Here is a 16,212-nt window from a genome sequence, read left to right on the forward strand (position 1 = left end):
ATTGAACAGCATTATTCTCTATCCCCTTTTTGTATCTACTGTAGTTTAAAACAGGCACACACAGAAAACAGTTAATGTCTCTCTTCATGTACTTGGGGAGCAAAGTATAACAATAAGCGTCAAATGGGTAAGAAATGTGTTTTTCCTGCTAAACACCCTAGCATTGCTACTAGAATATGAGGCAGCAGATAAACAATTGTAAAATGAATAAAAGGACCTATGAAAATTAACTATAATTTTAATAATACATAACTTTTATTGAGCACTGATTATAAGCCAGGTACTGGATTATCTCATTTAATCCACATGAATTTAGTTAGTTGGGTTCTTCTATTATTCTCATTTTACAGATGAGAAAACACAGACATACACAGAATTATAACAGAATCTCCAGTATATTTTGCAATATTATAAGAAATGAAACAATTTAGAGTCTATACAGGAGATTTATACAACTTTTAAGTAATAAATATTTATTGAGTGACTTTTATCACACAGTATTATACTAGGTGCTGTAACATTAAGAGAAACCACAGGTTAATGCAACAAAAATATAAACAGGTATAGGTTAAATCCAGTTACAAATAAATCCCACTACAATTATCTCATATCCCATCAAAATATTAACAAGCCTGACTATTAGCTAATAATCCAGCAACACAAAAATTTTTGTTGCATTTAGACAATCCCTTGGAATTCACTGCAAAACTAGCATTCATAGGGCATTTTACAATGTTTTTTCATGTGCAAGATCTTGTAATCTTTATAACACCCCTGAGAGAAAGGTATTATTAGAGGTTCAGTGGGCTCTTACAAGTAGTTAGATCCATTATCTGATCCAGTGATGCACCTTGTCAGGCTTTCACTCATGTTCTGTGGCTTATGGCTACTGTTTAGGGATTTTTTTTGTCGGGGGAGGGGGGAGGGTCTTCAGACAGGCCACCTACAAAATTAATTCTGGGCTCCAGATTCCTGTCATCTTTAGAAATAACATTCTTGGGCTGAGAGAAGCATGAAGACAGTGTAATTTAAAACTTTCTCAGAGGCTTAAAGAGGCAAGTTTCAATAACCACTTTTAGAAAAAAGAAGAGCATTCAAATTTAAAATAAGCCTTCATATAGAATAATTTAACTGGTATCAGTTGGAACTAAGTCATTCCTTATTGAGCTCCTTTTTGAAAAGAGGACTCAAATCTTGGTCTGCCTTGAAAAAAATAAGATGTTCAGTACACACTAAATGGTCAACTTAATTTTTAATGAGTAAATGACATGGCAAGGATGGTTTTGGTACTTGCAAATGCTAAATGTCTGGGTATGTCTTCATTGGCTTTTGAACAGTTTCAAAGAGCAGACATGAGGATTCATTAGCTCTTAGCACATATGAACCTGCTCCAAAGGCAAGCCAGGAGAGTTGCCTAGCAACAGTGCATTTTGCATCTCTCATCATCCCCAAAGATGCTGCAGCAGCAGCAGCTAGGTCAAGCCTCTCATTAGCAACCTGACAAAGGGTTTCTATCTCCCTATTTTACTAAATTATTTTTATTTCCAGGTGAAGCCCAACTATCTATGTATTACTCCCACTAACATGTATTCCCTTCCCTCTATTCCTTCTTCAACAAATGCCCCCATTTCAACAGATACATTTTAATGAACCCATCAAAATACCTGTAACGAAAGCAGGCACTGAGAAATCCAACAGAATTTATATGCCTATTCACATCACTCTTAACAGTTCCATATCTTTTGGGCAATAAAGTAAGGAAGCTTTAGAAGAAAGAATGATACTTTAGTCAAATAATGGGAGAAGGGAAAAGTCAGTTATTTGACTTCAAAATTAACAAAAAAATTTACCCAAATTATTTGCAATACTATCAGTGGCTATTCTTATTTCTTTCTTAGTCACATAAAAACTATTCTCAACCATAGAGCAAAATGGCAAAAAGGCAGAAAATTCCAGAGTGGTAATAAACTATAACAAATGGATTGACAGTTTATAATGAATGCAATCCATTGGAAGGGAACTCTAGTTCCCAATTTAATAACTGTGTTATAAAGCTTCACCTCAGATCAATAGCTATTCATTTACTTCTGAAAATATTTCTTAAAATATTTACCACTCAGCATGGTTGCCATGCAGAACTAAAATATCAACTCACAGAATCTTCCTTATCTTCACTCAAAAGACCCTTAAGATAAAATAAACAAAATAAGCAGGCAGACTTTTCATTTCATGTATTTTAAAGTGCTTCATCCAGATTTTGACATTAACCACATATACCTTGGTCTCTGAGCTTTCATGCTATCATGAATTTCCCTATGGAAAAGATTACAGAATGTACATGACATGTTACAAAAGAGAAAGTGTGGTACTAATAGACCCAGATTAAGAATGGTGTAATGAGGAACATTCAAAGGCAACTGTCATCATATCAAATCAAAATAAGTAAAAATTTTAAGTGATCTGAAAGGAACAATGTGATTTTCCCCCTGAAGCCTTTCCCCCTCCACCCCCGCCTTTTTTAACGTACAAACAGCAAAAAATGAATCTTTAGGAGGATTTCCCAGAAGGGTGTCATTTACCACTAAAATATTTCATCCCAGCAGTTGAAAGACCATAAAAGGGTGAATGTCCTCCAGAGTCTCTAATAATGGCAATAGATCTTGTGTTACTATTCACAAGTGACCTCTCAGTCAGGAGATTTAATTTTTCCCCCTGCAGCATGGTTGGTTTCACACACAGTGTAATAACAGTTTTTGCACAACAAGACAATTCATCCGATTAGAAGGACTGTATTAAGTCTTTCATGAACAGCATGTGTCACTACAGCTTCGGCTAGCATTTGATTTAAGACAACCTAATGCATGCATGCATGATTCTTCACTTTTCTACTGTTTTTAAAAAGATTCCTAGACTTTCTTCAGCGATTTTGCAGACCATTGCCTGAACCCTCCCTAGCTTCAAAAAATAACTAAGAACTCCTCAAATGCTCACTGAGCACTTGAAAACAAGTACCAAGAATTCTCCACCAGGTAACAGAAATGTGCGTAAGGGTCCTCTTGTCTCTACATGGGTAAAATGAAATTCCACTAACGTCTCTAAGGAGAAAAAACATGAAAAGAGGCCGAATGGGCATAACTGGATATTGCAAATACTTCTATGCTACACAACATTTCAGCAATGCACCATTAACTATAAAGACGATGTGACATTGGGCCGGCCGAGTGGCGCGTTGGTGAAGAGTTGGCTTGGAATGCCAGCTCTGAGCAGCAGGGCCCCGGTTTGGATCCCACATGAGGGCAAGTGACACTGGGCCCTCTACAGCTAAGATGGTGAACAACGGCTCGACCTGGAGCTGGGCTGCCGTGAGTCTCCAGCCACGGTGTAGGCTGCAGTGGGGCTGACCGGCAGCTGGCGTGAGCTTTCCTGAGTTGCCATGAGCGGCCGTCCAATGGCCGGCAAGCAACTGCCTCAGCCTCACCCGGGAAGAGCACAATGATAATACCAACATGGGCCAGTGAAGCGACATCCTCCACAATTAGACTGCAGAACAAAAGGCCAGCGACTTGTCTGTTCCCCATCCCCTATTCCCCGACATTGTTCCCCTCCCCCAATTCCCCAATAAAATCTTAAAAAAAAGACAATATGACATTATCGAGAAAAGCCTTAAAGTGAATTTTGACACCTCAGTTTGTAAACCCCAGCAAAGCACAAAAACTTTAAAAGTGAAAACCAAAAAAGTGTGAAGTGAACCAACCATGCGTAATCTCTACTCCAGTAAATGGTTCAGCATCATCCATTGCCCAGATGCCTAAACCTAAGAACATTCACACATTTCTTACTGCCTTGCCAATGAGATTAGAAAGGTTAAATCCAGAATCTCTGCAGCAAAAGGCTATAGTGACAGGGGTGAAATTCTCAGGGGTTCCCTTAACCTTGTTACCAATGCTGATCGGCTTGGCGTCCCCCTTCCATCTCTGGATCTGGGCAGGCTCCTCCGAGGAGCAGGGTCAGCACTCCCTGGCTAGGAGTCTTCACAGCTCATATGCCCCAAAGGGATTCTCCGACTGCTCCAAGGCAAGCAGCCCAAGCCCTCAAGGTTTAGTTCTCCTTAGACTTGATGCAGGTGGGGTGCTCTCCTCTGGTTTAATTGTCCCACCCCCTCTAGGAATCCTGCTTCTTTCAGTAGAGGCCTGTATACCCCTAAGCAGACCTATGAAATGAGATGAACCAAGTCCACTGTGCTTCTCCTGCCCACGCTGCCCACATTTTCGCCACAGGAAACACTAATATACCTTTTGCTTTGACAAATTCTACATGTGCAAACCAATCCTTACATTACAGTATTCTCTCCATCATAACACAGCCAGCCAGCCCTTCACTCCCTTTTGGATTTTGGGGGGCAATCTCCAATCCACCATCTACATCTGTCCACCCCAACTGCAAGGGATACACAACCAGCTGGACGGGGAGCAGTGCGGTTCCACTGAGGACCCTGTCACTAGGCTTGAGATTAGGGGCTAGCACTTGTAGGGCTCAGCACTCCAGCAACCTGCTCCAAGAATCCTGCCTCTTCCCTTCAGCTATCCTCTCATTTCCTAACTTCTAGACCCTTGATATGAGTGAGGGGTCATAAATAGTGGTAGCAGTCAGACACTGAGGTTCCTGCCACTCTGCGAGTTCTACCAGGTGTTCTGTCTCAAAACTCATTCTGGTATCTCAAGGTCCCCACCAAAACATCTAACATCCTGTTAGATAACTTTATCTCCTCTATATCTGATTACCACAATACTTTAGATGAACTCTCATCTCCGACCTGACTGCAAGGCTCTTCAGATCTTGCTTCCAAATGCTTGCACAGGATCCACATCAGGATCAATTTCCGTCATCCTATCTATACATATCCCAGTTTCATACAGTACCACATGCTGTCATTACCCCAGTGTGACCCGCTACACATCTGTATCTTTGCATATGCTCTCCGTCCTGCCTTGAATGGCTTTCTTTGCCCTGTATCAGGGAAACTTGTAAGCCCATTCATCTGTGTTCCAGGGACACTTACGCGTACGTACCACCACAATGACAATTACTATCTTGTACTGAACAGTAATTTTTAATGCCTCTGTCAACAGATTAGGCTCTTGGAGTCCTGAAAACAAAGACTATATCCTTTCATGTTAGTATTACCAGAACCTGCCATATAAAAGGTTTGCTCTGTGCTCTGTGTGTGTGTGTGCTTGTGTGTGTGTGTATGTGGGTGTGTATGTGTGTGTGTATGTGGGTGTGTGTCTAAATCAATGACTTGAAAATGCTTGGTAAATAAAATGGGACCTAATAAAAACAAGGTATTTATAGTAGTTGAAGCTGAATGAAAACTCTGCTTAATGCAGATCAAGTTGCACCATTAAAATGTGAATACAATTTGACAAATACACATAAGTAAAGTAAAATGCCACCAGTATAATTATCACTAAAAATAATTCAGACTACTAGAAACAATAAAGGTAGGCAGGACTGGATTAGAGAGAAATGTTAAAGAAATAAAATCCGATTGCTTTCACAAAAATACTGTAACAAACTAATTAGCCAAGTGTTGCCAAGTACCAGTCCCTGCTGATATGTCTTAATGAATAGATAATTTGATCATTTTAAATTGTCACATTTATTGTACTAATGCAAATGAGCAAATCCAAAGTGCCTAAAAACAATAGCTTCTACATCAGCTTATGTTTTAACTCAGCCTACATCAAATTACCCAGAATCCTAAATTAATAGGGTTTCATTTGATAAGATTTTACTATAATCTACCCTAACCTAATGTCTCTCCCCTGACTCCACACTGTTCCCTCTATTAGTTTGGATAACACATGACAATATTAGAAAACAGTTTATTGTTTCTAGGATGATAGGTACATACATCTAATATACTTATGTGTTAATTCAATCAGGTATCAAAGCCCCGGAATTGTCCAAGGTTATGAGGAGGCAAAAACAAGTAAGAAAATTTCCCTTGAGGAATTCCTTTTATGAATTCTAAATCTAATTGTAGTCTACTGAAAATTTCCTTTGCAAACAGCTTCCATTTATGATAACTATAGGACACTTCAAAATGCTAATTGTCCTTACTCATCTCACTCATCTTTAGTGCTGTTTGACTGTGATATGATAAATACAGGTTACATATATTTCTATATGCTTGTTTTCTTTAGATGGAGAAAAAATACATAAATTGTCTTATATGCAGACATAATCCACTACCACAAGAACGCTAATAAACGTGAATAACAGGACACAAGGTTTCCAAAAGTCCAATCAATGCCCTGGAAGCCTGACATGTAGAAATCATCCCAAGACACTTCTTAACTATATGTCTGGCTCCACAGAGGTTTTCACCATCTCTACCCATTTGAAATAAACACTTTATATGGCCAATGTGATTACATAAAATGTCATAAAAACTAAGAGTCATCAGGGGTGGGAGGGCAGTGGATGGGGGGAGGGGGGTTGTTACTTTGTGAGGGTGAAAAGGGTAACTATTGCATTGTTCTGTACACCTGAAACTAACAATAAAAAATTAAAAAAAAAACACACACAAAAAAACTAAGAGTCTGTTATACAATCTATCATGAAAAGCTCAAAATTGTCACTGGTGGGGTAGAAGCCCATTGTGCTTAAAAGAGAGACAGAATAAGTCTCAAGAATTCTGGTAAGAGAGCTAACATGGCTGTCCAACTATAAGAATTCTGGAATAGACCTTTTTCACCAAATTGTGTCACCTCAGTTATAGCTATCAATAGTAGCTATCACTGAGACTGTCATTGGCTTTCCTTCATTCCCCGATGAAAAAATTACACTTGAAATATAAAAGAAAATTACTGCTAGTGAATCTATGGTTCACAAAGTGAAGAACTACTCCAGGACCTCCAAAAACTTATTTATTCCACTGTTTGCCTGACAATGGTACTCAAAGAGGATCATATGCCATATATAAAAAGTAGTACTTTATATGTAATAGAAACAAAAAAATATGCTTCTCCTAGTTCATTTGAAAGATGTTGTTTCTTTAACTTGTATTTGTCCAGCAAGATTCAGTTCATAAACCACCTACTCCAGGCAATCTTCCTATTAAGATTTAGCTCTACCCCTTTCTGAGCTGAAACAACACCTTGCGCTTCCCTGTATCATAGTACTTATCCCAAGGCATTCTGGTTGCATAGTGCCCATCTTCCCTGTGGACTGTGAGTTCCCCAATAACTGTCTTTGTATCACAAGTTCCAATTAAAATGTGTGTCCCAAAGAGGTTCTCCATGAATATTTACTGAATAACTCAATCCTTCATGATGTTTCAAGAACTAAATTAACTGTATATCTTGCCAAACCTTTTAAATGTTTCAAACTTAACAACCAAGATGTAATTTTTCTCAACATGTTGTAAACATTTTTCAAAATAAAGGGAATACAACAACCTACATTTTTTGTTCATTAGAAAATATTCCTATATTTGATTAGATTTCAGAACCTTCCAATTACGATCATCAGAAACAAAAGAAGTATAAAGGACTAATTTTTTACCATAAGCCATAACCCCAATTGGACGCATGCTTGCTGATGCTGATTCCCTTAGACCGTCTCAATGTTCCTTCGGATACATGTTTACACAAGTCATGACTTGGTGTATATGTGTTCTATTTAGATATAAATATCTGGCTAAATGTGATTTGCCTATTTACAGAAGGGTCAATGGAAGCTAGCATAACAGAAGCAGAAATAATCACACAAGAATAAAGTTCTGGCCAGGTTTCAAACAAATGTTGAGGTTCCTTCCTGAGCATTTAATGATCTCTATAACTAATGAGGCCAGTATAAGAAATGTAAAGCTAGTGAACCTTGTTTACTCTTTCAAAACATGTTTTTAAATGTTTTAACTAAAAGTTGTAGAGAGACAGTACAGCATATTGGGTAAGAGCACAGACTCTGGAACCACATGTGCTGGATTCGAATCCTGACTTTGCCAATTACTAGCTGTGTGACTTTGGGGAAGTTCAACTCATGCCTTGGTTCCTAAATAGTGGTGGTTCCAACGTCAAAGAGCTGTGCGTACTCAATGAGTTAATGAATATGTGAAAATAAAGCGATTAGAATAGTGACTGGTATATAAAAGCATATGTAAATATTGGCTATTTTTATTGGCTATTCCTTTGTTCAAGAAGATGTTTCAGCTTCTACAGTAAATGAGTCGACTACATTGAAATCTAGGGAGCTGTCATGGGTTGCTTCTGGAGATGCAAGAAAATGTTTCCTCAAATCACATTCTCCCCTAATTTGAAGGGCTGACTACAGAAGGGCTGAAGAGTGAACGGTAAGGATGTCAACTGGCAGTTTCTCCCTTCCCTATCCACCGGTTCAATTAGAAAAATTTTACTCTGGCAATGGTGGACTTCAGTGTATTTTCCCCTCAAGCAGAATTCCTCATGCCTGTTTTAACATTCAAAGTCACCACAAGATCTGCTGATTCCCCTCCAAGTCCCTCACCCACACTAGAAGCCAACCCTAAAAAGGTTTTAACCAGCAGACAGAGCTACTGTTACCTGACATTCAAACGGAGGCAGACAGACTCCACTGTTCTCAATGCAGCTTTGGACCTCATCCTCACCAAACTCCATTCCCGTCCTTTCTGAGAATCAGTGTTCAGTGACATAACAAATGGCTTTTCTTTCAGTATATTAGTAAGCTAGTGTCACAGTGATATAGGGTTGAACTGAAAATCACAATCAAGCAATTCTTTCAGTGAGAATTTTAAGAAATTTGTAATCCGCAAACTCCTCAGAAGAAACTCAGCCCAACATGAACACTCAGGAAAGTCAAGATGTTGACACAGAACCTCCCTGAATATAAACCTTAGGCTTCATGCCAAAAAAAAAAAAAAAAGGAAAAACATTAAAAGGTTCAAATGCGAGCTAAAAACATTTGATTATACAGAGCTCTATGTGGGTTTTATAAAGAAGAAATAAACATATCGCCACAGGATGGACTAGATAGTTGACTTGGTATTTTGGTCTGTGTTTTTCTTTGTCTAATTGCTTCACGCTGACAAGCTCATCCCAATTTTGCTCTAGGCATAATCGATGCTACGGCTACAAGGCAATAGTAGTATAGCGCTCCTTGTCTGTAAAGCTCTTTATTAAAAGTGCTGTACATTCCGGCTTCTTTTTGCTGGTGTGAAGAACAACCAGACTTCAGGATGGAAACTGACTTCAGGGGGTAGCAATTCACAGAACCTGGAGACAATAGAACAGAGTGCAAAGTGTCCAAAGACTCTTTGTGCAAGTTCTTTTATAGAATGTATTTTCTCCTTTTCTCACAGCAGTAACTTACAGACCATTAAATTTCACACATTTCCTATTCATTTTCCACGTTAAAATATGGCTTATGACCCAGGGTAGAACTATCACAGGATTCTGCCCTGAAAGTCAACTTTTTACTACTTGATAATAGATGACTTTTAAAAGACTAGCAAGTCACAGGCCATGAACCTAGCCACATAAGTGATTTCAAATGGCTCAAAAGTGTGTACACTTTTACAAATGGAACAAATTAAGCCCTTGAAAACATTAAAGGATAAAATAAAATTATCAAAGATTGGAATTGTTCCCATTAAGCAAGACCTTTAGCTAGGCTTAACAACCAAAATGTAAAAAGGAAGTAAATGGCCACAGAGTTGTAAAATACAAGTAAAAACAAAACAAAATAAAAAAAACCACAACTCTATCCCCACTTCCAAACAAGAAAGAAGTAAGTACCAAAGGTTTGAAAGAGTTTCACAAAACTTAATTTGTCAAGCTCCTCAATGAGGGTAAGGTTTTAAGGAAGGAATATGTGATTCTCTGAAGTCAAAATTGATAAACTTTTCTTCTTTGGCACATTCCTTTTATAAATCAGTCAAAAAGAAAATGATATTCTTTCCATAGTATTTAAAGTTATTCCATTGAAGTTGACACACTGAGCTATTATAACACTTTATTTTAAACCATCTTGGCCTATCTAAAAGTTACTAAACTTTTTGGTTAATGTTCAATTCAGATGCCTCAATATTTAATATTGCCATAAACTCTTAACAATATAGGTAGGAACACAGGAAGAAAACATATTTTCTTAGGTTCTAAAACCACTAACAAGTATCCTTGATTTCCAAAAGAAAATATAACCTTTTGTTAGGTTGTTCTCTCTATATATATTTATAAGACATACTATTAAGTATCTAATGATTCCTATAAGGTTTTTGTAGAATCATACAGCTATGTGAAAAACAGCTTCTTCCAGCATCTCTATTATTCTCTAGATATAATGCTTTAGATGGAGAAATCTCAATACCAACAGCTATAGGGAAGCCATATAGTTAATATAACATAGTTAATAGCCACAGTCATATAGTTAACATAATAAATAATTATAATTATTACATATTTAAATACTGTTAATATAATAAAAAAGTATAGTTATTATATACTTAATATATTAATAAACATATACTAAGTAATTAGCTAATAATATAGTTAATACAATACAGCTAAGCTAATAGCTATTCGGAGAAGGTTTTAAGAGGTAAGTAATATCCCTTTCTTCCCAAGGGGTCAGGAGCCAGAGAAACATTAGGGGGGTTCAGTGGGGGGGGATCCCAGGTAGATTTAGAACAGTTTACCTGAAGCTACCAGAAGGAATGGGGGTGGCAATTACTGAAAGCCAAGGTCAGAGTTGGCAAATAACTAAACAAAGTCATAAATGGAAGAGAAAGATAGGAAGACAGGAAGAAAACGTCAAGTTTCTGGCTCAGAGTCTTAGAAGCAAGATACAATCAGGTATATGGAATGCGTTGAAGAAGTAGAAAACTTGTGCTATCACCTGTTAAATGTGTATTAGAGGCACACAGTGCAGATCACCGAACCAAATGTGGCTCTTCACAAGTGCAGTGTCATCGTGCTGGGCTCTCATGAAGGTGGAAATAGGAGGTCAATCAATACTCACTGATTAACTAAGTTATTAACCTCTTCTTAAGGAGATTATATCAGTCTGAGATCTTTCCAAAATGTCCACAATCATGTTACACAGGATGGTCAACCATTGGCTAAGGGTTTGAAACATGATTTGAGGTTTCCCTTAAAAAGCCATATTGAAGTTTAGAAAACATCCTCATTTAGGCCTAGGGTCCACATTCTTCTTTAATGTAACTCAGTAGAGCCTACGTTTAACATTCACTACTATCGATTTCATACCAGATGGGAGCAGATCCCAGCCAAATCAGAGATAGGAAATAGCTTCCTTTTCCTCTGACGAGAGAATGAGGCCAACTAGACATTACTGTACATGAGCCACAAAGCAAGCCATGTGTTTCCATTGTCATTTAGGTATCTCTGAAGACAGCCTGAATGATTTACTTCAAAATGTAAAAAAGTCACATTACTCACAGTTATCAGAAATGTGGTGACTGTTATATAAATATAACCAAAAAGCACATGAATCTATCAACTGTTATTTCCGGGAAGGGGGAATGGGGGGACAGGCACAAATTAAGGAAATAGATGGCACTCCATTTATAAGCACAAACTATGATATGAAAACCTCTCTCTAAACTAAATCAATATGTTTAAAACTTTCAAAACCCACAGAAATTCACCCAGGATGCTCATTCTTGGATCTCTCCCCAGAACACTCTAACACATCACCTCCAAGAATGTAAAAGGCACTTAACTTTTACTGAGCACTGCCTGACCTGAGCTTGCATCTTCTGCAAATTAAGTCTCATGTCCAGGTAAGAAAACTATTGGGATTAGTAACTACTGACAGCATTTCTAGATACAGAGAAAAAAAAAAAAAAGCTTCTCAGTATTCTTTCAAGTGTTGATTTATTGCTGTAGTTTTGGGTAACAATCTAGTTATTTTAACATCATCATCTGTATCCAGTTAACTCTAAAATGGTCCTCACAAAGCCAAGTTCCCTTCAGACTACTTAGCTTCATAATCTTCTATGGCCTATATGTATTAAACCTAATACAAATGCATGCCGCAGGGGAACCAAGTGAGAGACTAAGGATAAAAACTCATTGCAGAAGGGGGATTCCTCAAACTGCACAACAAGAAGTAGGAGAATCACATTTTTTTTAAAGCACATTTTCTTACCATTATTAACAATAATAAAAACATTACTAGTTGATATCGATAATTTGTATTCCTATTAATTAGTATTACTAAAAATAATTTCTATGAATTATTTCACAGAAATTATTATTAGAATAATAACAATAATACCAAAACATACTTTATATATGGCACATCCCTTTCAAGATTTGTCACAAAACACAATACTTAGATAAGTATACTGCAGGCCAGCAAATTCTACTACAGGGGTTAAGTGACCACCAAAACAGAGATGGCAGACAGCCTTTAAATTCCTACTCTTACCTACCTATTTACTTAGCTTCTGCTTATTAGTAGTCTAAGACTTTTTGTTACTATCAACTCCCCCAGGAATTTGAGGCAGTGATTGCTTATATATAATACAGATTCTTTCTATAACGTGAGAAAGGACAAACAGATGTAAAATATGAACACATTTCATGTAGCCTTGTCAACCTAATGAAAGAAATAGAAAACACTCCAATAATAAATTACAACCCTAACTCATTTTAATAGAATGTATTCCAAGTATCTACTCACAACTAGAAAGCTTGCTTTTTCAAAATACTCAGTCCTCTCTTTTTGGCTGCTTTACCTTGTAGCTAAAGGCCAGTGAAATGGTATGATACTGTCACTTCATAAAGAAAAATGAGGAAAAAAACACTATCTCCTACTTCTAGGACACTTGTTTTGTCCTTTTCAAAACACTTAATCCACTTCCAAGTTCTTATTAATGATACTGCCTTTGTTTCTACATGAATCTGGGTAATTATATTTAAACATTCACCCTACCACTCACCTTAACAAGCATAATTACACTGGGTGTTCTTTCTCATTCCTTTCAAAACCATCCAAGAAGTAATCAACAGTGTAATGTGACTTCAATTTATACCACCGTTTCTTAATAAACATTTACTGAATAAATAAATGAACCTGATGGTCACTCTAGTGCTTCCCAACCTTTTCCATTTCATGGCACACATGAGGGATAATGTTTATAAGGATATTTGGGGTAAATAAATGAAACACTAGGTGGCTAGAAGCTACCAGCAAAGGACTTCTGACACCCTGAGCTTAGCCACTTACCTGGCTACCTGAGAGCTTAGAGGTGGGGGAAATAATATCTTAGCATACCTGAAACTCATTTATAGCATTTCAGTGTCCCCAAAACACTAACTGAGGAGTTCTTCTCCACGTTTTTTCCTATTTCGCATACTCCCACTTTTATTACCAGGAAACTATTTTTCCTCTGGGGACTCACCCCTCCCTCATTCACATGATCCTGGTGGCATAGGCAATTTCAGGACCCTGACACTTCACCCACCTCCGTTCTGCCCAGGATCAACGATTAAAGAGCCCCATTTTCCTACCCTAAAGGTAGACCCGGTGTGAGCACATGACCCACGCACACAAAGCCAATCCAAGTATAATATCTCTACACCTCGCTTCCTTTTGGATTGTGAATATAAGACTATAAGGCTTTTGGCTTCAGGCCAATCCATAGAAGAAAGGAACAAACTGTGCAATGAATCATACACTGTCTAGGCCATAGTTGTTCTAAATTCTTGACCTAATAAACACAGTTTAAGACAGATGGGTTTCTGTTACTTATAACCGAAAGTATCACCCTAGAATTTCAAAGACTCATTGCATTTCCTGAGTATCAATACACATTGTATTGATGTAATATGTATTTTATATCAGTGGCATACACAGATCAGGTAATCTACTGTATGACTTCTTTGGATAATCCCCAGACATTATCTGTGCATTAACTATTCTAAAGAGATTATCCTGCAAAGTGTCAACACTGAAAGAAAACGTTTGGTAGAAGCAAGATCATTACAGAAGGTGAAGAAAGAAATAAAGTAGGAGGCATGAGTGCACTGCAGACCCACTTGCAGAATCAAAGCAGCAGAGGCCTGGTCAGGAGAAAAACTATCTGTGAGATAGCAGCAGTTGTTTCCTTGACAAAAAGGAATCAGCATAACAAGTTGGGGCCAAAAAAAAAATTCCAAACACATTAACTTCATATCTTAAATACACATGTATCCACCTCCACCACCAAATTTTCTTCCTATAGGAACACATAACTTTCCATAAAGAGATGGACTTTTTTCCTCACCAAGCTTGAAAAGAAACACAAGAATAGGTAAGAATAAACAGAAGAAAATAAAAGTACCATATCTACTTGGTTAGAAGATCCTTCTCGTCACAGGAAATGCATTCTAGAGGTTCTATCCAATGGAAAAAAAACTACAGCGTACTATGCTAAATATATAGTTTAAAAGGGGGGTAAAAAGTCTTATTAATGCCTGACTACTTTCTATTACACTCCAAGGTCTGTCCAGACAGCAAATATGGTTGTTTATCCTCACATCCCAGCATTTTGATCAGTACCATATACAGCAAGGACCCAACATTTTTTAGTTTATTAAATGACTGATTAAAGATAGGATCAAATTGCAACAAGTCAAGAAGAGGTTAATGCCTATTGTATAGGCATCTTTAAACTGAGTTAATTATTTTGCATCCACCTTAAAAGATCAATATTAGAATTAAGGAATATCCACCTTGGAATGGGCTCCAAGAGTTAACAAAAGCATTACAAATTAGTAAATCCACCAATAAACAAAAATACCAGAAAAGTATCATGTGCAGATTTCCTTGCAAAGTGTGATCTCATGAAAGAAATGTTTGCATCATTAAGTATAGATTAACTCAGAGTAAAAAGAAAAAAGAACAAATTGGGAAGATAAAGGACAGAAAAAAAAAATCAACCACAAAGTAAGAATAATCTATGGCTGGCCGAGTGGCTCAGTTGGTTAGCTCTTAGCAACAGGGTCACTGGTGCGATTCCCACATTGGCCAGTGAGCTGCGCCCGAGCTGAGTCACCACTGAGCTGCCAACAGGTGGCAGGATGGCTGAGTGGCTGATCTGGTGAGAGCACGATGCTCCTAACAACAAGGTTGCCGGTTTGACTACAGCATGGGATAGTGGGCTACACCCACTGCAACTAAGATTGAACACGGCACCTTGAGCTGAGTGGCCACGAGCTGCCGATGGGTGGCGGATGGCGACTGGACTTGGAGCTGAGCTAGCTGTGCCCTCCACAACTAAGACTGAAGGACAACAACTTGGCTGTTCCCCTTCCCCAATTCCCCAATGAAAAATAATAATAATAATTTAAAAATCTATAATTCCAATACTTAAGCTTTACCCTCATTACTGTTCCATTATTTTTTTGGCTTTACCTGAGAGGAATCTGCTTGGGCTAACTTTGTAGTGACCTTTAGTATTTGGCAAAGATTTTGTCCTTTATCTTCAACAAGGAGGTGGGCCAGCAGGAGAAAAACATGCACAGGGATCACTGTAGTAACAGGCAGCAATGACTCGACTGAAGCCAACCAGTCACTTGCTGCAGACTCTTCTCTCATTACTTCAAGGATCCTCCAGGCTGCAAACATTGAACCATATGTGCTGGTTATGGGGAAGACAAGCTTGCAGGACGGCTGAAAAAGAAACACAAAAAAGACAGGAATAAATGAGATAAATACATTTGTGAGAAATATATTGCTGGTATTCATTTACATTTTATATTTCATTATAAGAAACCAATCTTTCCAACAAAATGAATACAACATTTTCAATTCCAGTCCCAAACCTCTCTGCACATATTAGAGCTAATAGGATTACACAAAGAGAAAATAGTCGTTATATGGAACTCTAGAACAGTTTATACACTACTTTTCCTCATATTTATCACTTTCTCTTAGTTAAGGCAGAAAAAAAAAAAGGATCAATAAAGAAGATCCAGAGGCAACAGAGTTTGGAAAAAAACATTATCACTAAGAAAGTATTCACCAACGAGAGGAAAGATAGAAGAAAAAAAAAAACAAAAAACCCACTGTATCTGCCCAGCTCCAGGACCGGGTAAGAGGCAGCCCTGGACAGATGGCAGACTTGGGATGAGGACAATTCATTTTTCTAATAGACAGTATGTTGACAGGAACAGAGTTGGTTCAGCTGGAGACTGAGAATTC

General features: G+C 37.8%; 1 protein-coding gene across 1 annotated transcript in view; it reads right to left on the reverse strand.

Moving 5' to 3' along the window:
- The window catches only part of FOCAD (focadhesin), a 302,193-nt gene that overhangs the window by 172,837 nt on the left and 113,144 nt on the right, over nucleotides 1-16,212 (reverse strand). Inside the window, exon 11 of the mRNA XM_019668206.1 lies at nucleotides 15,424-15,681. Coding sequence (XP_019523751.1) covers nucleotides 15,424-15,681 — 258 coding nt within the window. The remainder of the gene's footprint in view (nucleotides 1-15,423; nucleotides 15,682-16,212) is intronic.

This window comes from Hipposideros armiger, unplaced genomic scaffold, assembly GCF_001890085.2.
Source record: "Hipposideros armiger isolate ML-2016 unplaced genomic scaffold, ASM189008v1 scaffold_520, whole genome shotgun sequence".
NCBI classification, from domain to species: domain Eukaryota; kingdom Metazoa; phylum Chordata; class Mammalia; order Chiroptera; family Hipposideridae; genus Hipposideros; species Hipposideros armiger.